The sequence below is a fragment of the Notothenia rossii genome (genome assembly GCF_949606895.1).
Source record: "Notothenia rossii genome assembly, chromosome: 9".
Classification (NCBI taxonomy): Eukaryota; Metazoa; Chordata; class Actinopteri; order Perciformes; family Nototheniidae; genus Notothenia; species Notothenia rossii.
Window position 1 is genome coordinate 26,946,515 of NC_136907.1, and position 22,221 is coordinate 26,968,735.

The 22,221-nt window shown below is 40.0% G+C and overlaps 1 protein-coding gene and 1 long non-coding RNA gene across 13 annotated transcripts in view; one reads left to right on the plus strand and one right to left on the minus strand.

The window, feature by feature from the left end:
* LOC307019677 (RNA-binding protein Musashi homolog 2) overlaps positions 1-22,221 on the plus strand; it is a 306,709-nt gene that overhangs the window by 260,413 nt on the left and 24,075 nt on the right. For 6 of the 12 annotated variants that reach the window (XM_079650724.1, XM_079650725.1, XM_079650714.1 and 3 more), the window contains exon 11: positions 14,757-14,876. The exons of 2 other annotated variants lie outside the window; for them this stretch is intronic. In XM_079650724.1, coding sequence (XP_079506850.1) covers positions 14,757-14,876 — 120 coding nt within the window. The remainder of the gene's footprint in view (positions 1-14,756; positions 14,877-22,221) is intronic. 4 more of the 12 variants (XM_079650715.1, XM_079650716.1, XM_079650721.1 and 1 more) reach the window with 1 other exon arrangement.
* On the minus strand, positions 27-4,210 carry LOC307019681. Its single transcript, XR_013802722.1, has 2 exons — positions 4,026-4,210; positions 27-3,236 (listed from the first exon to the last, which is right to left on the minus strand). It is a non-coding gene; the product is annotated as an uncharacterized lncRNA (long non-coding RNA).

Here is a 22,221-nt window from a genome sequence, read left to right on the forward strand (position 1 = left end):
TAATAGAGAATGACAGAGAGATAAAATAACTGAGAGCTGTCTTTTATAACAAAAAATAACAAGATGAGGATTTGGTTAACACTTTCTACATTCTAAATCACTGTCAAAATGCATTATAATGTCAATAGTTTGCTTTTAATACAGTTCTAATAATAATCATAAAATGTTAGTAAGCAATCTCCAAGTATTATGATACTTGACCTTACCAGTTAGTCGTCCTGAAACACAGGGCACAGAGTGATGGAGGTTGCATGGCATGGAGCTACACCTATAAAAGGTGCCTGTGGTCCATACAACTATTAGTGACGGAGTAAAAAGATCATAATAATAATACATTTTATTTATATAGCGCTTTTCAAAACTCAAAGACGCTTTACAGTATGAGGGAGGGTAGACAAACAAGGACAGGCAAACAAGTAAATATAGTAAAATAAGATGAACAAAAAAAGGCAGTCAAGAGGAAGTTGATTGAGAGGGGGGGGGGGGGGCTTATGGGTAGACAGAGTTGAAGATGAAGGCTGCTGACCTGCTGAACCCCTTTTCTCTGATGGAGAAGAACATAAAGCTATAGGGAGCAGCTGTCCTCTCAGGAGGTGGGTTTTAGGGTAAAGGAGCTGCTGACCTGTGCAACTGGTGTGAGAGTGACTGCTCCTGGGGGGGGGGCATGCCCCTATAAACGGGGGCAGAGCCGACTGAACATATGATAAATGTACCAGAGGTCACACCCGGGGCATAGCCCTGAACCACCAGTTGGCCTCCCCAGGGTCCAGTAACCGTCTGCTGCTTGGTTAAGAGGTATTGTTGTGGACTATATCCAGAAATGAGGCTTCTGCAAGGTCATGTGGGGGTCAAGGACGAGAAGGTATGATGGCAGTGTGGTGATGTGCCACTGAGCCAAAGACCACTTGAGAAAGAACTAGCAAACCTTTTTTCTAGGGTGCAAACTTCTGTGGCTCCTTTTCAGAGAGGCCCTCAGGCTCAGAAGTATTTTCTGTTATACTTCATCACAACGTAGACAAACTAAAAATGTGTTTTAAATTCAGCTTTATTTCAAGAACTCTCCTGCATTCATTCTGCTCTGTTGTCTCTAGATGCAGATGAGCATACTAGCATTGCTCCAGTACTGCCTCACGTGTTGACCCGAGTATCCCTCTTACCTCTAAAACTCCTTTTCAACACTTTGTGTCCAATAAAACTCTTGCTGGCTATAGTCCATTACTTCCTATGTGGATGAGGATGTAGTCTGGGACTCCATGTGCAGTCATTATCAGCTGATCTGAAGCTCTCTCAAGTATTCAGACATCTTATATTTCCCATTCAGTACAATAAGTACCCTGCTTCTTGGCTCCAGTACCGGAGCAGGTGGGGAAAAGAATCACTGGCCTGAGGCTGATGAGGAGCTTACCTGTGTCACGGGTACATGCAACAATGTCCTCCATAAGACAGATCCCACTGTTTGTGTTTTTACTGCACTCGTGAGACAGCAGTGCTAACGCGAGAACAGGTTTCTATTGAGCTAGAGTTACACAGCAGATTGTTCCTCAGATCATGTGACCATCTTCTTTCCACGCTGGGTGAGCTGTGACCCCAGCAAGTGGTCCCACAGGCCAGAGAGAGTGCTAGAGGGCTGGGAGCAGATGGCCCTCCTGATGCCACACTGACTCACAGACTGACTTTAATTGCCAAGGCTGATCATTAGCCCAATGGCCCTGTGGAGGCCGGGGCCCTGCGTGAGTCGCGGGCCTTAAAATAGGGCCTGACGAGGAGCGCCATGACCTCACACGCTCCAGCAGCTGCGGACCTTTCTCTCTAAAACTTAAAAACACACACAATCAAAGATTCTTAATTTGAAGGCCAAGCAGGAGGAGGGACATTACCAAGAGCCGCTCTCTGCCTTCCAGTCTGTCTGTCTGACTCAGTGTCTCCACAGCAGTGCTGACTGCACACACTCGCACACATTTGCCCATGCAGCCTCTGAGCTCCCGGGCCATGACTCCGCTCCTGTGACAGTAGTGAGTGTGCTGCTCTGACGTCAGCACCCTGTCTACTTCTGCATGTGCACCCATAGAGCTCCACTGCTCTCAGATCAGTTTGCTCTCCATTAACGGCTCACAATATGGTGTATGTGTGTGTGTGCCTTAGAGCAGGGGTTCCCAAAGTGGGGGTCGCGAGATGATTACAAAATAAAAAGGGCACATTTTTAAAAAAAATATATAAAAAAAAATTGATTAATTTTTTTTATAATTTTTTTTTTTTAATTATTATTAATAATAACGTTTGCCTAGACATTTTCAGGGGCGGACTAGCCATCTGTATAACTCCCGCGAGAGTGCGGAAAACTGAAATTAATTCACTAGCCCCAACCCCGTCCCCCCGTCCCCCGTCGAAAGGGGGTCGCCAGTCTCTGTCACTGTTATTTTGGGGGTCGCGGCCTGAAAAGTTTGGGAACCCCTGCCTTAGAGGCTACCATTGTACAATATGTGTGTTCCTGAGGCAGAGGATGGATGCAACAGGTCCACGCACATGCTCATCAGAGCTCTATCGGACATGTGGTTATGTTTATTTATGTCTGTGGCAATGTTTGTTTACTCTGTGTGGGTGCAGTTTGCACTTGTCTGTCTGCATGCACACCAGTACGTCCACGTGCACAAACACGTGCGCCTCCTCGGGTGCCTCCATGAGCACCTGTCTCTGCAAAAACAGCTTCTGCACTCTGACTCAGGCAAAGCTGAAAGGCTGGCTATTTCCTGAAGGTGGGAAGCAAGGCTCACCTCATTTGCCCAGGTCTTAACTCCCCCCAGTACAGCAGACACATCCTCACACACTGAATCAGACAAACAGTCTGCCACGGAGACCCACTGCCAAGGTGCCTGTGGTGGGGAAGATGAGCTGCTGTAAAAAGCAGAGTGGCAACGCTAAAGCTCATTACGTCTGGACTGTTGAGCTGCCGGTGTAAAATGAAACTGGAACTGCCTTGCCTCGTGCACGGCTGCCACCTCCGGACACTGCAGGAGAGCAGCAGGGGCACGGGGTGCAGACATTGTGCTCCTCTACTCTGCAGAGGAGCACAATATGTGTGTGTGTGTCTGTATGTTGTCTGTGAGAACATGCTCAGTGTCTGCTGCCTGTTGTTTTCATCCCGCCCACTGCTCAGGGCTCCAGGCCCGGCTTCTTGGGTAGTTGCTAGGTATCTACTCAGCCCCTTCCCTCTGTCCCGTGGTGTATTTTCATTCGCACTGTTAAAATAACACAATATTCTCTGTTATAATGCATTAAAATGTCAATTGAAGTCATTTTGTACACAAAGCAATCTTACAGGTAACCAAATTAGTATTCAATATACTTTATAGGAAACTATAAATTATTTGTACGTGTTTTTATTATTGTTTTTGATTATTAAAGCATTATGAATATGTAGATTGCGTATAACTCTAATTATACAGTGCCTTGACCTAATAATTCTTTGTTGACATGGCCGTCTATAATGTACTATAATAAGCTACTGATGCTCTGGAAAATATTAATATTTTTCAGAGTATCAGAAACATTTTATTATGAATATATATATATATATGAATACACATGTATATCTACATTATATAACAGATACATACATATATGAACATGAAAACATATATTAATAATTCCATCTGCATACTCCCACTTCATGTGGAAACATTGTTTATAGCTCCAGTAGAGGAAGCCAAAGTCTCAGTGCTATTTTTGGGTCATAACACATGTTACCCTACTTGCCCCTGCTATCTAGAGCAGTGTTAGATTGTGTAACCGTAGTGCACGCAGCCTGCTGAAATATAATGGAGTCTGCAAGTATTTGACTGGGCTATAAAATCATATTCATGAGATAGTGTCTGTAAAGCTGCTTCTTCTTATTACCAACATTAATACACTGTATTTTATTATCCCTCAGCATTAGTAAATCCAGCAAAAGCAAGTTCACAGTGATCAGTGCAAATCCACAAACACATATTTAACTTGAATGGTGAAATTACACTTAATGCACTCACTTTCATTTGAGGAAACCTGAAATTACCCCCCTTCATCCTTCATCTGTCCCCGCCACCGCCACCTTCAGATCTGGGAGTTGGGCATTAAAATGCATCAAAAATGAAGGCTGTTTACTCGGACACTAATGAGAGGAGGCTAAAGTAGTCTAGTGTAATTAGTATGATTGGCTCCACAGGGACCACACAGGCAGGACCATAACAAGAGATTCACTCAGAGCTCGCAAGACCTTTTTATACTCTCCGAGTTTCAGGAGTGATGTCAGAGGAGATTGGACTGCAGAGACATGTTGCCTTTACTGATCCCAGGTTGGAAAGGAGCACTGCAGTTAAATGCACTGAAGCAGACCATTACATAAGCACCACTGCAAGGTCAGACATCTGTGTCCTCCTGTCTGCCTCTCTCTATTTAAGTCACCATCATGAACTGCCTTGAGTATTTGGGTTGTGAACCAAGACCCTGTCCCATTTGCAAAGCAGTTTCCCTGTTTTCAGAATGGACTCAAATAATGTTTTCTTATCTATTCTGGCAGATCCCCCCTTTCTGTTTGAAATACATTTTCTCCCTTTGCCTTATTGTTTTTCTCTCTATTCATTTTCCTTTGACTACTGTGTTTGTGTGTGAGATATAAACCGAGGCTTGAGTGGAAGCAGACTGTGTTTAAATCAGTTCTGCAGCATAGGAGCCGTTCCCTTTTTTGACTGAAGTGCATGGGAAGACGTACAAAGAAGAGGTCGAAAGTGCGGTTGCACTTCAATAAAGAGCCTAGTTTGTCCTCTTTGATGCTATGCTGCCATGCACTTCAGCTACAAAGAAGCCAAGCTCTTGTCACTGAGAATTGAAGTAAAAGACACTGAGCTTTTCCTGAGCTCTCAACAACACATCACAACATCCCAGTCCCTCACTCCGTGTACAGCCGGGTGATGGCTACTGACTGTGCCGTTTCGGAGGCTAGAGTTACTCTCAAGTTGAGTGTTTAGTAAGCAACGTTGTAATAGAACTTGTGCATTTTTATAAAACATGCTTATGTTGTATTATATTTAGCCTACAATTAATACACATTGTTAAATAAGCGCACACACTTTTTTCAAATGTATGAATCCGCATTCCTACATCTTCGTAATGCTTTTAAACAAACTTAAGACTATATACAAAATGTTATGATAATTTTAAGGTGTCATAATACTTCCTAATATAAGGTCACTTATCGATGTTTTTTTTCCAAGTGTCCTATTGACTTATATTTCTAATCGTTATAATGCATTGTAATATTGTTATAATGCATTATAATCAATTTTATCCTGTCATTATAAGATTCTGAAGTATTATTGTTATACTTGTTACTATAAGTCAGTATAACATGCTTAATTGTGTGATGAATAAATTATACAGTGCTATAATCCGATTGTAATGCAATACAGTTTATAATGCATTATAGACATGGGAGTCATAGAAGGTTTAAACAAATTCTTAATGACAATTGATTCAGTTAGAGCTAAAGTTGTTTATGAGCCAGTATACAAAACATAATATAGATACTGGTAAGACAATTCACAATACCAGTTCAGACAGCAGCATAGTGAGAACCCGCCTCTCTGAAGTGTCCTTTAGCACATCACTCAACCTCTCCTCTGACCTTCACTCACCATCCCCTTGTAAGTTAACCAGGTACAGTATGTTGGCTTTACAATAAGCCGATGTGACTTGTTGTGTCAGACTCACTGTAGGACATACTGGTGTCTAGTGAAAGACAGTGCAGCTCTCCCACAGCATGAAGCGTTTGCATTCTTTGTGCTTCTGAAAGGTTACCCAGTTTAAATTTGACCAAATATATATTCTTCCTGGCCTCTTTTTGTTGTTCAGAAGTATAAGATATATATGCAATTACCACCATAAAGACGGGCTTTGCTGAGCTCTGCGCTCACTCCACTTCTGTAATTGACTTTTTCTCTGCTCAAAATCAGAGGCCACAAAGTCTTAATGGCAAAGGATCAATGTGCCAATTGGTTTCATTACATACAGAAACCATTACCTCTGGCACAAAGAACTACCGCTTATGCAAAAGACACACAAAGAAACTACACACTGCCTGCACATATACGTGAACATACAATAAGGAAGTCAGGTGTGATCATATGAACAGATGATGAAGATATTTATAGGCAATTCCGCATAATGTATGCACAAGCAAACATTCTCCTACGTAAGTTTGGTGCATGTACAGATGGAGTGAAGATGTCTCTGTTCAGAGCATATTGTACACCACTCTATACTGCACATTTGTGGTCAAACTACAGAAAAGCAAGTTAACGGAAACTTCAAGTAGCTTATAATGATGCCATGAGAATATTGCTGAAGAGACCTCGATGGTCTAGTGCAAGTGAAATGTTTGTGGCTGCAGGAGTCAATACTCTACAAGCTGTTTTAAGAAATATCATGTATAAATGTATTTGCCGGCTTAATGACTCTGATAATGAAATCCTCTTGGCCTTATCGAACATAAGGTTTAGTACTACACGCTACCAATCACAGCTGTGGAGACATTGGTATAGTTGTCTCTTTGTAGGACACTGATTTAAATTATTCTTAAACTATGAATTTTTTTTTTATGCTGTGTATGTGATTTATTATATGTAATGACTTGTCTTTTATCTGGACCCTGAGTCTGCAATAAAGTTTTAATTTATCATTCATTCATATAATGTAAGTGAGCAACACAACATCGACCATCTACAATAAAGGTTAGGGGTCTTGTTGTTGTGGTTGTTGTTGTATGTATTTTAGAGCACTAACAACATTATTAGTGTACCACATACACACCTACCACAGGTATATGTCCAGGTGAAACCTCTCCAATGGTAAACCATAGCCTGGCTTTAAGTATGAAGAGATACATCATGCCCTGCATTCAGCTGTCATGGAAAAACTGTTCATTTAGAGATCCTTTAATCAGGATCTTTTGATACGGCAAAATCCTATTGAGGTGAAGCTGTATCTGTGGGGACCTCAGTATTGTACAGCAGTCTTTTATTCCAAAGCTGCTGTATTTATATTCCTTTAATGGCATGTAACTCCCTCGCTAAAATCACTTTAACAAAAAGTTGATTATTTATGGGATATTTTCAATTTCTTATATCCAGATTTAGGTCGCACTCCAGCAATTTAGTTTTGCACTTCCATTTAGTTTGGGTACTCACACAATAATATCTATTTTTTTAAATTGGTAAAAATATAGTAGGTGGACAATGAGACATTTAGTCTTGTAATATGTGTTAAGCTCCAAAAACACAAGATCCTACAATTCCCATTATGCAACTTTATTTACATGATATCTGTTTCTCTCAGATCGTGTTAAAGGTCATTTCATTATCTCAATATACTTTTGGAAATATAGCTTATTTTTTGTAACAACAAAAGAATAGCCTTTATGAAAGCCTCACGTATTTGTGGCTTTTCTGTGTGAATCAAATACTTGACTTAAGAAAAGTATTTTTGTCATTTTAACTTCAATTTAGTAGTAAGATTAAAAACAGCGAAATAGTAGAAAGAAAAATAAACTAGCCCTACACTATATCGGGTTGGAAATTATATAGAAATAATATATAAAACCTTTTTCTATGGTTCTGACTTCCAGCCCACCTGGGTGGAGAAATATGTTATAAGCACCACATCCTCCGAGCTAATGTCAATATTAGCAACCACATTTTGAGGATAAAATGGCAAATCACAAAGATACATCGTGCATTTGCTTTAAGTTGACAAAGTGAAGACATTTTCCTGAATGGTTGCAGATAAAAGGTGTTGCTATTGCAATCAACTAACAATCCCTTCTACAATAAAGAGGTACTAACCATCAGTGGAAACCAAATAGATAAAACTACCTGGTACCCATTGCAAGTTAAGATCTTTATTTATTTGTACTTCCCTCACCTTCTGTTTCAAACATACAGTCCCATACAGCGTGTGACCTCTGTGCCACATGCACAGACTCCAACCACTGAAAGAAACCAGTCACACACCAAATTAATCTGAATGATTGACAAGCAACCCAGCTCTGTTAATCAAGTTATGCTTACTCTGATTAGGACTTTAATGCGAGTAAGATAACCCGGTTAAGGTGTTTACATGAGAGCTGCAATAATATGCGTATTGCATTAGTGTGGTTATAATTTAATTATTGGTGTGCATGTAAATGCTCTTTCTCTCTCTCTGGCTGATTCCCAGTCCCTCTATTTTATCTGTGTGTGTGTGGGGGGGGGGGGTTCTCTGTGTGTACCGAAGGTCTCCGTTGATCAGAGGAGAGGTGAGACATGAGCATGTGTGCAGCAGTTCATTTGAAAGCCACCTGGCTCTCTGCAGCTCTGTGATTTATGCCTTTGATAACAACAACCAAGAGATGCTTTCAACAACAAAGTAGCGCTGAAGGATGACAACAATGGGACACTTGTCAGTCTGGAGATGAAAAGATGTCTTGCTAGGTGCCGTTCTCTTTTGTAACTTTGATATATACTGTATATTTTTTTTTTCCCGTTTTGCTTATTTGTCTCTATGTGTTTCGCTACATCTTATCAAAGGTTATTGATGAAGCAAAATGTGAAGTGGAGTCAGTTTTTCATCTCTGACAGAACGCCCCCCCCCCCCCCCTCCTGAGAGGCAGTGTGCTCCGCTGCCTGCGTACGACTTATCTACACACTTATTTCCGCTGGCTTGTCCCTCTTACTGTCATACAGTGACAGGAAAAGCATGCCTCTCCGGTATGATTTCTTGTGTATCTTTCTCGCATTTATGACATAAAACAGTGACACCTTTATATTGGATTTGTCTACATTTTTACAAGACAAAATAGACAAAATCCTGCAATGATTAGTTAGTAGACTTTTTTAAGGCAGTGTTTTTAATCCATCCTTTGTTTGGTTTCCATGTATGTGTTTCCAATGAGATTAGTATTAATTATCGAGACCCATCAATACATTTTGTTTATGGCATTTAAATTAGAGTTAGCAATTAAAATATCTATACCCACAGCTTTTGTACTGTTAGGTTACATTTGTACTTATTTTCACTGACAAATGTATAACAAATTACATATAAGGCCTTGGATTGCCAAACCATGATCCATCAATACTGTACTTTTAGTGTAATTCCACCTGCTATTTCAAAAACATATTTTTTTAAAAACGTATCAATAATTGAATAAGATGGGTAATTCTTAAATGAATAGTTAACTTTTGTATTAGCAGCGACTATTGCATATTGTTACTGTTGGTGAAACCAATAGTTATTGCAACTGTTTTATTGTAGTCCTTTTTTGGACCTTAGATTTCACAAAATATATTTTTCCATGTTAGAAGCTCTATATGACACGCATTGATTAAGTGCCCTCAGCAGAAGGGGTTTTATCGGAGTATAATATATTCTCCTTTCTTAAGATATTTGTGTCCAAAATACCTTACAGAGTTCCATGAGAATGAAAGAAACACCTGCGTTCTGACCTTATTCCTCCCATAATTTCTCATTCTCTTTGTCTTCTTCTTCTACTGATGTAGCTGCTGTCCTTCTCTGTTCATCAGTCTCACTCATCTCTGCTCTTTACTGTTCATCTGTCTCACTCCTCTTGTCTGCCCCTGAAACCCACCAGCTTCAGGCTCAAAAGCCTCTTCACTAGCATGTTCCCAAACCAAGCTTCAAGCATTGAATTAAAACTAGGGACACCCAATATTAGATGTATACCAACATCTGAATGTTAGCCTGATAATACACGCTAAGAACAATCTCATCCTGTAGTTGGATTGACATCTTATTATGCTAAAAGTTATTCTGATGCAGACAATGTTATTCAAAATGTACACATTCACTAGGCAAAATAAGAACAAATCTCAACTTCGGTAACCTATAACATGCGATATGTATTTGTATATTACATAATATACTGTTATATTGTAAAAAATATGTTGGACATTTTTGATGCCGATTTTCTTTCCTTTCTTCAAGCGTTTATCTGCTGCAACTGATAATGTGCCGATATCATTGTGTATCCCTAATGGAAACTTGTGGAGCCAGCAGGATAATCCTGGATAACTGCACTGCAATGCTGGGTTCCATTTGTATGATGGGAATGTCTTTCTGTTTTTTTGTGCATACAGTTAGGCAAAAAAGTTGCTTAACAAAACATTTCATGGTACACATTATTCCCACTTTCCAAACATTGTGTGTAATGTCCTCTTACGTTATACCACTTGAGATGTCAACTGAAAATTAAGTGCTTCATGTAAGTCCTATTACTTTTGAGTTTCAGAAAGATATTAAAATGTGGGCAGAGGCCGGCCCTTCATAGACCCTCTGTAGATTATCAGCTATCCCTGGGCCCCTCCTGTGCATTAGAGAGTTGACAGTTCTTCTTTTAGCAGAAATGAGCGAGGGCTCTGTGTCTGATGGAGCTCCTTTGTCAATGACGGGGGAGCTGCTGCTGGCAGTTTTGGGCCAAAGAACAGAACAGATTACATTAACATCAGTCAAGCTGTTGTCAGACTGCTGGGACATAAATAGGACCTTATTGATGCATAATGCAACAACTTTTCATCGAGACGTTTTCTGAGTAATAGGATCTGAAAGTGGCTATAAAGGCAGTATGTCAAAAAAGATTTGCAGGAACGTATCAGTAAAAATCTGAGGTAAAGTTTAACCCCCATAAAATGTCTAAGAAATATGTTTTTAATCATTTAATAAGACCCTTATAATATTACATTTGTACGCCTGTAATATCATAAAAGAAAATTAGCCTTGCAGGGTTAAACATCTATGCTAGAAAAAGTGCACACACTCTGATGAGTAACTTAAACTGTACAGATAAAGGCAATGTGGCGCTCAGCATGGATATTTCAAGGCTTGGTGATTTACATTAGGTAATGCTGATGTTGACAGCATGCAATGCAACCGCAGAGCAGCTTGAGAACATGTTGACATGTGGAAGAATACATCATCCTTGGTCATGATGGGGCACTAGAATTAATCCGACCAATAAGAGCTACTTTAAAAGCAGTATGATATTCTGCAAAGTGCTTTGACAGTTTTATAATAGGGAAAACAAAGCTCTTGACCTGGCCTATGCAGGCAGTCGCTGCAAGCAAATATCTCAGGAAACCTTGACACAAAAATTGCACTGCGCAGTTTGATCACTGTGACAGTGCCCCTACTGCGTCTCTCCTCCTACTTCAGCACAGTCAAGTTCACAGAGACTCACAAAGTACAGGTGCAGGTGGAAAAGAGCCGGTATGCTCTAAAGAAAAATGCTACTTTACAGGCATAAAGTGCCGACATGTGTTTTGCACTGTCATGAAAATAGTGCTTTGTGTGCCCCAAATGCACATTGTGTTCCCTCAGCACAGACCTGACAATACTATGAATTGAACGTACCACTATGTTGGCAAGTTGCCTTAGCAACGTTTATTATAGGTAGGCAAGGATTTGGACTCATATGGCATAACATTTGTAACAGTTTCTGAATCTTGGTCAATGTTTGCAAACAGTGGAGTTGGATGGATAGGAAAACACTGTAAACAATTGAATGCAAAAGTCTTAAGCACGTATGTCTGATGTTTTTGGGGAGAAATACCCAAAATTGGAAAAAAATTGTAATCTAAAACTTAGTTGAGAAAGTTTAATATATTTGCTTAAACTGAAAAACTGAAATGTTGACTTAAATTGAATGTATAATGTAAACTGATTTCACATAACTGTATTAGGTTAATGGAAAGCAATAATATGTTTAAATAAAAAATATTAGATTCAACTTAATAATACCTAGAACTAACCTAATACAGTTATGTGACATTTCTAATGCATTTAATTAAAGTAAACGTTTCAGTCTTTACAGTGACAGAGAAAGAGTGAAACAGCTTTGAGCTTCTTGACAGTCCTCATCATTCTCTGGGTCTAATATTACTTCCTTTCAGTGTGCCCTCCTGAGGAAGGCAGGATTTCTGTGCTACAGGCTTTAGGCAAGAAAGCTGAGGACAGTTCCCCTGAGTCCGGACACCAAGGCCCCCGGGCCTCCACAGCTCATAAACAGATGTGTCCTTGTCCCCAGCCAAGCGCAGCCACTCAAGTGGCAAAGCAGGGGCCCAATAATTGTGAAGAATTGAAAGCTAAATATTGGCTTTATCTCCTCAGTAATAAAAGGGCCATGAAATTGATTTAATGCTGCAGCGCTTCTCTTGGGTGGCTTCTTACAGCGTGAGCACAAAACAATGAGCAGCAGCCATCTATTAATTAACCCACCTAATCCTGCAAAGTTAATCTCTCACCACAACTTTGCCCGCAACTAACTTCCAAGCCAGTGGGTCTATTGGGGGTGTCATGACAATGGCAGCGACGGGAAGATAGATTCAGCACTTAGGAAAGGGGAAGAGAGAGAGAGAGAGTGGGGGAAAAAGGGGTGGGGAGTGCTGTTCCGCACAGCAGCCATGGGGACACTGTAAGTGAAAATGCAGGGGTGCATGGCCATCATTAGCATAGTATCAGAGTTGATTTGTGTTTTTGTGAAAAGAGGCGGAAAAAATCATTTGAGACCTAGGAATCGGGTCCTTTTAGTTGTCGTCTTTTTTGTATTCTTTTCCCCCTGTCGCCTCTGCCCCCTTTTTTCTCTCCGGGCTGTGAGATAGTTGGGTGGGGAAAGTGCCATTTCTTTCTCTTTTTCACCTGCCGCAACATGCTGGCACCTCACACCCAACACACACATTCACAGTCGTATTGTGTGGACAGAGTTGTGAATTACCTCCTTCTCAGCCGGCTGATGAAAAGCTATGTGTTTTTCTCTTTGGCTGCGGCTCATCTGACCCTGCCCTGTCACCTCCTCCCCCTCCCCCTCCCTCTCATCAGTCTTTTGTGTGAGCCCCTCACGGTGGAACAGCAGTATGAGGCTGACTCAGAAAATAGGTCACCCGCTGGTGCTCCTCTCACCTCCACAGCATTCAAAAAAATAATCCTCTAAGGTGTCCTGTGCCATTTTGTAATGTCTCAACCACAGTCTCCAGAATAGGTCCAAAACATAGAAGAAACTCACACATGAGCACACATACTGTACAGCTAGAAGGAAGAAATCAAGAAAGGCTCCAATTGAGGGAATTTAGAGACCATATTTCTTTTTGCCAGTGAGGAAAGTGTTTCCTGTGGAGATAATTTTAGGAAGCTGATTAGGCATAGACGGTGTTGAGCCCAGAGTGAGGAATCTCATCACCAGCGCTAATGACATGCCATTCCTGAGCTGTGAGAGGAGCCGGGCCCTGGGCATGGACCAGCCTCTGCCAGACACCTCTAGCTACCGTGTTCATTAAGGCCAACAATGTAATTAGAATTCACAGATACTGCGGTGGCTTAATTACAGACTGATTATTAGGCTGATATTTGTGGGAATAATCAGACCCTAAAGAGGTGAATTCATATTTGCATGGTAATATTGCCTTTTCACAAACTGACAGTTCGGAGCTGAATGCTTTTAAGGGTACAATCTTGAAAAAAATACTACTAAAATATTACGAAAGTATCAAAAAGCTCAATCTCAACACGTGAAAAGCACACAGATCGTCTTCAGAAACTGTGCCTTTAAATAAGTCGGAAGATTGGACTTCCTCACGGTTATGATGTAACAACTATACATATGTATAAAGGTCAATGTCTGGCTACTATTTAGTTACAGTCATTCTCTTTATGCAATGCTGTTGCAAAGACATCCAAAGCACAAAGGTAAGACATTGCTTGTTTTGGAGAGGAGTCTTAAAGAGACAGGCGCTAAAACAGAGCGTCTTAGACAGTGTGAATGAAGGTACATTCAGACAGACAGTATTAGAAATATTACGTGATTTTTCAACTTTAACATGCTTTATTATAAACCCAAAATACATGCATGAAGCTGAAATGAGCATATTATGTCTGCTTCTAAAGTTTTCAATATCGAAGGATTGGAGTTCTCTAAATGGTTTAGTGTTCAGCCTTAACAGAAGAGTAGAACGTAACAGATTGATTGACATATCATACAACAGAAGTCTCGTCTTGATTGTGAAAAGTATTCTTTTCTACTGCATATCTTCTACCTGTATAGCCCCACAGCAAAAAAAAGCATGGGAATACTTTTATTCTCAGACAAGAGTGGATGATTCTGATTCCATTGAAACTCTGGGTAATTGGGAGCACTCCTGAACAAAATGCAGGACGGTCCCCAGAGGTCGGGCTATTATGCCCAGCTCAGAAGTGGCTGTAATCTTTCATCCAAAGCATGTGACATAAACACCCCCCAGAGCCAAATACTCTCACTAATATAACCAGGGACTTAGTGAATTGTCAGTTTGCTCACAGTTTCATAGATGAATAAGAATGTGCACCTTTTTTCAGTCGGACAGAAATGTTCTACGAGAGGGGAAATTGAGAGGATATGAATTTAAAGTGATGATCATGACAAGTACATTGAAGCTGCACAAAGTATTTTAATGTGATATCCGGTGAGTTGCTCATGGCTATCTCTCTTATTCTGCGTGCGGATCAGTGGGTGTGCGGGGCTTTGAATATCACAGCAGGTTCAGTGAGAGGCTGCTGATAGATGTTGCCCCGACACCAGTCTCTGACAGCTATAGTTTTAGCCCGTAGCTCAGCGCGGGTATCAACATTCTCCTGTAGCTCTGGGACGTGCTCATCCATGTGCAGGAAGTGATGCGTGTGTGTATGTGTGTATGTGCCTGCAGGCTTCCCAGCGACAGCGTATGGACCGGTGGCGGCGGCGGCGGTAGCAGCAGCGCGTGGCTCAGGTAGGGGGGCCCGTGGAAGAGGCGGCTACATGGCGTACCCACAGAGCACAGGGCCAGGTAAACGCTCTGTCCATGTTCTGTGTGGCTGCTGCTCTCTCCAACTTCTCCTGCTCTGCTTCTCCCCATAGACATAGCCCCCAGAGACCCCCCCCCCTCACACACACACTCTTAAACCTCTTTAGACTGACAGCATTGCACAGAAGAGATTTTATCCAAGATCTCTATAAATACATTTTTTTTTACACTGTAAAAATCGTCGATCCAACATAACATAATACAAGTTTTTTAAAGTAACTAGAGAAAACTCAATAATATAGAGAAGATGTAACACTAAAATACATTTGGAAAAATTATATAAAATCAATTCAACAAAAATGAAAAAAGTCAGCTTGTAAAATATTTTAGATTTGCCTAAACTGAGTAAAATGAGTAAAATGACTTGTTAATGAAAGGAAATAAGAGTATTGCTGTCCAAATTGTAAAAGCAAATACTTTTTTATAATTTTAGCAACTATATTTGTGTATTTCATAAAGTTTATTTTCAATAATTAGTTGATCTAAGACAATTCACATTTTAACAAATGATATTTAATTGAAAAACATAACGTTTATATATGGTCCTTCATGTTAAATAACCAAATACATTTCTTCTAAGTTTCAACAAGTTCCTGTAACAATGTTATGTTTTAATTTAAACATGAAAACATATCAAATGAAATCAGAGGTGATCAACTTCTGCGAAATTAAAAGAAAGAAAAAATGTTCATGACAAAAACATTTAATATGACCCTGCAGTGAGTTAAATATCAATGTCCCTTTGTTTAGAAAAACTGCTTTTGTTTGCAACTCCAACAAAGCACTCATTATGGAGCTTAACATAGTTTACAGATTCTCCACAGCACTACATGTGTACCGAGTGTCCAACAAAATCCCCTGTAATCACAGTTTCCAAAACACAAACCTCTGTAAAGATACTTTTAAAGTGCGGCTCAATGTCTCATTTGTAAACACAGTCCATTAAAAACATGAGCTTCAATAAAATACCCACACCATTAAAGAAAACTCCGGACAATACCACACATACTTGAGTTAGAATCTATGGTTAGAATACACAAGCCTAACAGCCATGTTCTGTTTTATAAGCCAGGCTACTGTTCTTGTAGGTTCGTTTTACCCTCAGTGTTTTAACTCTTTCAAAGAGTCTTTGATGGACTTCAAAAGTCCAAAAGTTTTGAAAAATAGTTGTGACCTAGGGTGTATATCAGAGAAGAGTGCAGCATGGACTTTATAAAGTCCAGTCAGAGCTGGTCCTCCTCTGTGAAGCAGCTCAGTCAGCGTTATTACTTACTGCTGTTTCATATAGGACATACAACCACACAAGCATTATCAAATGACACTGACACGTGTTGACAAATTCGAAAAATATTGTAATGCTGAAATATTCTAGTCTTGCAGGAGATACACAGTCTTCTGTTACAGTTTCTATGAAACTCATCTATGTGCTTCTACAGTGATTGTGTGAACTGTAGTCTGTGAGAAGCATATAAAAGACACTAGAAGGTAACATACATAAACACTCTAATATATTTCCCTTCACTCAATTTCCCAAGAATAACCCCTTTTTAATTTAGTCTTTAAAATAACCTTTCCTTTGTTCATCTAATAAGTCCACACTCACTGCATCTAAAATAAAATTGAACCAAAATTAAATCGATGCAGGCATCCGAGAGCTAATGACCTAAAACAAATGGCTGCTTCACCTGCTAATTCTACCAAAACTAAAACACACATGAACGGTAGTTTATACCCACAAGTCTATGGGATGTTATCTGAAGCATGAGCAAGGGAAAAAGAGAGAACAGACGAGGAATTATGGTTAGAAGCTGAGAGTATTTCAGGCTAGCCGTTGCAAAGGTCTGTGCAAAACACAGTGCTTTGCTCTCGTCCTCGCAGGGTCCATTGACAGTTTCCTGGCCCTCTCTGCCTAATGAATACAAATGCCCTTTCCTTTAGTCTCGTTAATCAATCATTACAAATATATGATATCACATACTTTGCCTCTTAGATTATGAATAAGATAAAGTTTAAGTAAGTTACAGTTTTTCATTGAAATCGCCTGGAATAAAACATTTAAATGAATAGTACAAGTTCAAGAGAAAAAGTTGAACTAGGCTATACATTTTCTAAATATTTACCGGAAAGGAAAATATTTACTATGCCAGAAAATGAATTACTTTTCTTTGACATCTGATATATGTAATGGTCACCATCCATGGTAAACTAACCTAGTAATAGACAAATGCCAGCAGTAGTCAGTCATTTCTTTTCTTTTCTACCACTGTCCTCCATCTATGTTTCTCTATATGTCTAGTGTCTGGTCAAAGCTTCCTAAACAGTTCACAATTTACTAAGGATTGTTTGCCATGTTGTTGCTAGACAAAATCTTATTCTACTGTTGGACTTGAATGTAGTAAAATACCAAACAGAAAGAGAAGTCAGTGCCTCAGAGATCAGCTCCAATACTCACACACTCCATTAAAGCTCAATTACTGTACACACCTTATTTACACTGATACAAATATCTGCCAAGAGACTTCCAAGAGGAAGCAAGTTTGCACTTGTCTTAAACACAGCATTGATTGACTTGTTGGCTTAATTTGGACATCCCGCTTTCTCCACCCTTACAACTGTAAATCCTTCAATATCTGTCAATAGCAGCTCCCCTGACTGAACACAGCCTCAGGGCTTTAGGGAACGCTGTCTTTCCTAATCAGACATACTATTAGAAGCTTCTTGGTGAAAATCTTTTTCCGTTTTAACTGAAATGTTAGCCATTTGGTGCCGTCTCTCACGGATACACTTAGCTGCTAATATAGTAGGTACAGTACATGTTGCACCTTTTGCTATCAGAAAAGCCTTAATAGTCTAGTTGCCAGCATTGTGAAACCAGAATATGTTGAGTACCCCAACGTTTTATGTATGAAATGTATAGTTAGGGTCCCTAGTAATTACAAACTGCCGGATGCTAACTAACATATGTTGGGCAATTTGCACAGTTAGCATATGTTTCGTTACTAAACATTAAATATCATTTTATAGCCATATTCATACCCTGTTGGCTGATTTTGACTACCATGAGTAGCGTTGTGACCATTGCATATAAAGAGCTCGAAATAAGAATGATTACCTCTACTGTGGACAATTTGCATTCAAATAAATAAGCTATCTGTCCAATCCAAATGATAGATCCTTAAAAAGGCTTAAATTGATTCAACATCCTTAATAACCCACAAAACTACTCCAAAATGTTCCAATTCAGCCAAGCCATTTTTACACTATTGTCTGCATAGGTTATAATGCAATGTAATGCTAATTAACGCAACTTATGCAAGTTAGCATCCGGTGGTTTCTATGTGCTGGGGACCCTTACTATACATTTCTAACACAACACTTTGGGGTACTCGTCATTTCCCGGTTCGAAAACGAACTTGAATGAACTGGCAACTAGATAAAAGTCTGTGCGGTTTTATCTCACTCGGTGTAGCAATTAGAATAAAGGTACACTGAAGGTCAGCAACAATACTCAGGTCGGCTGTGGTGTTTAAAACAATGCTTAATTTTTTCTAAAGGACCAAAAATTGGATTGCCTGTCTACGGTACTTGACATTTTATTTTACACAGGACATTAATGGTGCATTTCCACTACAGCGCGGTTTAAGCGTGCCGTGCCCGGTCCGTTTTTGGTTGCGTTTCCACTTGGCGTAGTACTGGCTAGCGGGTACTATTTCACAGTTTTTCTGGCCCCATAAAATCGAGGTTCTTAGCGGGCCAACAACCAGGCTGAGTGAGTCGGGCTGAGTATGCTAAACTAGAGAGAGAATCACAACTACAACAAAATGAACATATTTGCCCGTGATTTAATTGTAATACACGTTTCAAAATGATGCCGAAGTAACAACATACTGATACCGGTTAGTAAAAACCATGAATTAATGTTTTGACAAGTCTGCAGACAGACGGCAGGCGAAAAACCTTTTAAAATGCGTGTTTTATGAATGGAGATCGGCTAAGCTAACGCAGTATATGCTCCGACCGTCCACACTCACAACAACGGCTTATACAGACATACATAAACCAGCGACTGTATTCGCCATGACACAGACAGTCTGTGGTTTGTACTTGTTTAACTTTTGTCTAGTTTCTGAACAGATATGAGGAGCTGTGAGCTTGAGTGCTTGCAGCTAAAGGCTGATGTTGTTTTTCTGTGGTTCTCATTGCAGATGAAGTCAATGCTCCGCCTATGATACTATAGTTACTGCCCCAGTTACTAAACTGTAATGGAAACACAGCATAAAGTGAGCCAGTCCTGACAAGGCCTAACTATACCGTACTAAGCCGAGCGAGGCCCTGCAATGGAAATGCGCCATAACGGTACGTCCACACAGCAGCTTTAAAAAAGTCTTCCAACGCTTCCAACGCTTCTCTGCCCATTGACTTTGAATGGGGAGGACGTCACTTTGCCTCGCTTTTTGCCGAACTGCATTGTGGGGAAGCAAAGCAAAGATTTCCAGGATTTTCAGGGTTCAAAAGTTGAGCAATGTTCAACTTTTGAAGCTGAGCTGGAAGCGTCAGCCAATCAAATCCCGTTTATGCAAATCTGACAGTACAAGCGCTAGCCAATCGAACCGCGTGCAAGCTGGGAGAGACATACCGCAGTTCATTTCCTCATATTCCAAACGAGAAATTACGGTAGCAAATCACCCGGTTCTTTACGACCAGAACTATTTACCGGGATACAAACCGGAGGAACCAGGCATGGAGGGAGGTGGCAGAGACAGTGGGTGAAACTGGTAGATTTTCGCCTGTTTGGGGAGTTTATATCCAGTTTACTTCGTTTAAACATTGCTAGAAAGCATAGACAGTATCTTTAGCCAGCACGGAATGTAGCATAAAATAGCACCATAGACATTAATCTCATAAATGTTCATCATAGCCCTTCCCGCTGACACTTTTACCTCTGCCACATCATAGACTATATGCATCACATTAATGCACACAATGTCATACTCCTTTCTGCACATATTCTGAGTGGAAAGGACCAGGGTTTTTTGCTTTGTATGTAGGGGGCGGGATATTCATTTGATTGGTTGTTCCAAATCCCCAAGTTCTCAGACGCGCCCAGCTCCAAGATTTTCAAGATTTTTTCAAAGCTGCTGTGTGGACGTACCGTAAGACTCATGAGTGGAAGTCCAGTGTTTATATGAACAATCCATACTCTTCCATGTGCAAACTAGTAGGAAGAAATTGAAAAACTGGAAAAATATTTGTGTTGTGTCAAAACAAAGACCAAAAATGGAATCTAGGACAAAAATACACTTCCCTTGACACTTCATTGAAATATCAGTTTTAATGTGCAGTGGGAGGATGTCACTTTTAGAAGGCCAGGCTTAGTACTAATGAACTTCAGCAGAACCACCTGAGCACGTCTGCATCCCTGTATGCATCGTAATGCTGCCACCTAAATAAAAATACATATTTGCGTTCACATTCAGTTGAACCAGAGTACCTAATAAAGTGGCCTGTGAGCGTATACAGTCAGTACTTGCTGTGACACCTGAAGAAGAACACAGACAGCTACAGTACAAGCTGTTGTTGTGTATTTAACTACCTACACGTGCACACACATGCAGACAAACAACTGCCCCCACCTTTCCTCATTTGCGCTAAATTCAAATCAAGTGAGGGAACACTGGAAGCCACATCGGGGCTATTTGATTTTGCATTTTCAAAACAAACAATTTGCCCAACAATTGCAATGAACATCACTAAGAAGCATGAATGTTGATTTGGGGTTAGCAGCAGCCAGGAAGCAAGAGACTTGATAGCAGCCATTATGTACAGTTTAATTCTGACAGCTGCAAATGGAAGGGAGACAAGTAAATGACTTTGAAAAGGGGGGAGTGAGGGGTGTTCTGGTGGGATAGGTAAACAGTGACATCATGAGCTTTTTTTCTCAGGGAAATCATGCTCCCTCACATAATCATGCTCCCTCACAGAATATGCCAGCAAATAACACAAAAATCTGGAACATGAATAAAAAATAAAAAAATCTGCAGGTTTTAACCTAAATCAGCATCGTCAATTTGTATCGTTATCATTTCTATTTTCTAGATGGCTTCACAAATGCATTTTGATGATATGACAAGTGCAGCCTTTTGTTCGATGGCTTTTAACAGTAAGAAATGATTAATGACAATGTATGAAGGGTTTGAAATTATGTGAACAGCGTATATGGATGAATGCATTGAGTGGTCTTCTCTAAACAGACACAGACAGAACAGAGGACACAGATTGTTTAGGCTTGACCTTCATCTCTGAAATGTCTGGGGATGTTGCTGCACCTCCGTCCTATCTTACAATTTGATTTGCAGCACTCTCAGCCCAAATTCAACTCAGTAATAGCAATTCTAGTGCTTGGATCTTTTGCTAAATCCTCTGATGTTAGTGCAGACAACGGCTTTGTTGTAAAAAACTAAAAGTGTGGATTCTTTGTGCTTTGACTCCACCTACAGTTCCCATAGAGCACCACATATTATATACTAGGGTGACACCTAAAGGGTAATTTGAATCAAAAGTTATACAATCTTAAACATCCCAAAAGTAAATTGAGGATATGTTTTATTTGTATAAACCTTTTCATGTGTGCAGATGATGCCTTTCTGGGGCTGTGGGGCGTGTTTGTCAGCGATACACAGAGAGTGTTGTTAGCGTGGAAGACATTTTCCATCTCTGACAGAGGGCACTTTCACCCTGCTCCCAGAGCTCAGCAGACAAAATGACAGCATGCTGCTGACGGCCCTCTCTGACAGAGCTGCTGATGACAAGGTGTATTTTGAACTTTCACTACAGCCTGCCACTTCGGCAAACTACACTCTAGACACAGAGTAGTTGTGTATTATTAGAGGAAAAGTTACTGAAGGCGTAGACTCTGCATCATCTTTCAAACTTTGCTGAAATACTATATATTCTACGTTAATTAAAATAGACATATCAATTTGCTTATATTAAAATGTGCAAAATGTTACATCTCTTACAATCAAGTGCATTACTTCCCTAAGAGATTTACATATAATAGCTTTAAAAGCTAGTCATAATTATATACTACGAAAGTAATGTTTGTTATCAACTAGGCAAGTTTCATAGTATTATATATTAGTTACAGTTTGTTCACCTGTAATGTGTTTTGACGAAGTATAAAACATTTTATTTGGAATAGGTCAAATGCAAACATATAGAGTTTTTGTAATGACTGTGTCTAAAAGTGTCTCTGTAAAAACCTTTTACTCTTAACAAAATGAAAAGAAAAACGATTTGAAACTGGCTTTATCAATGTACAGATGTT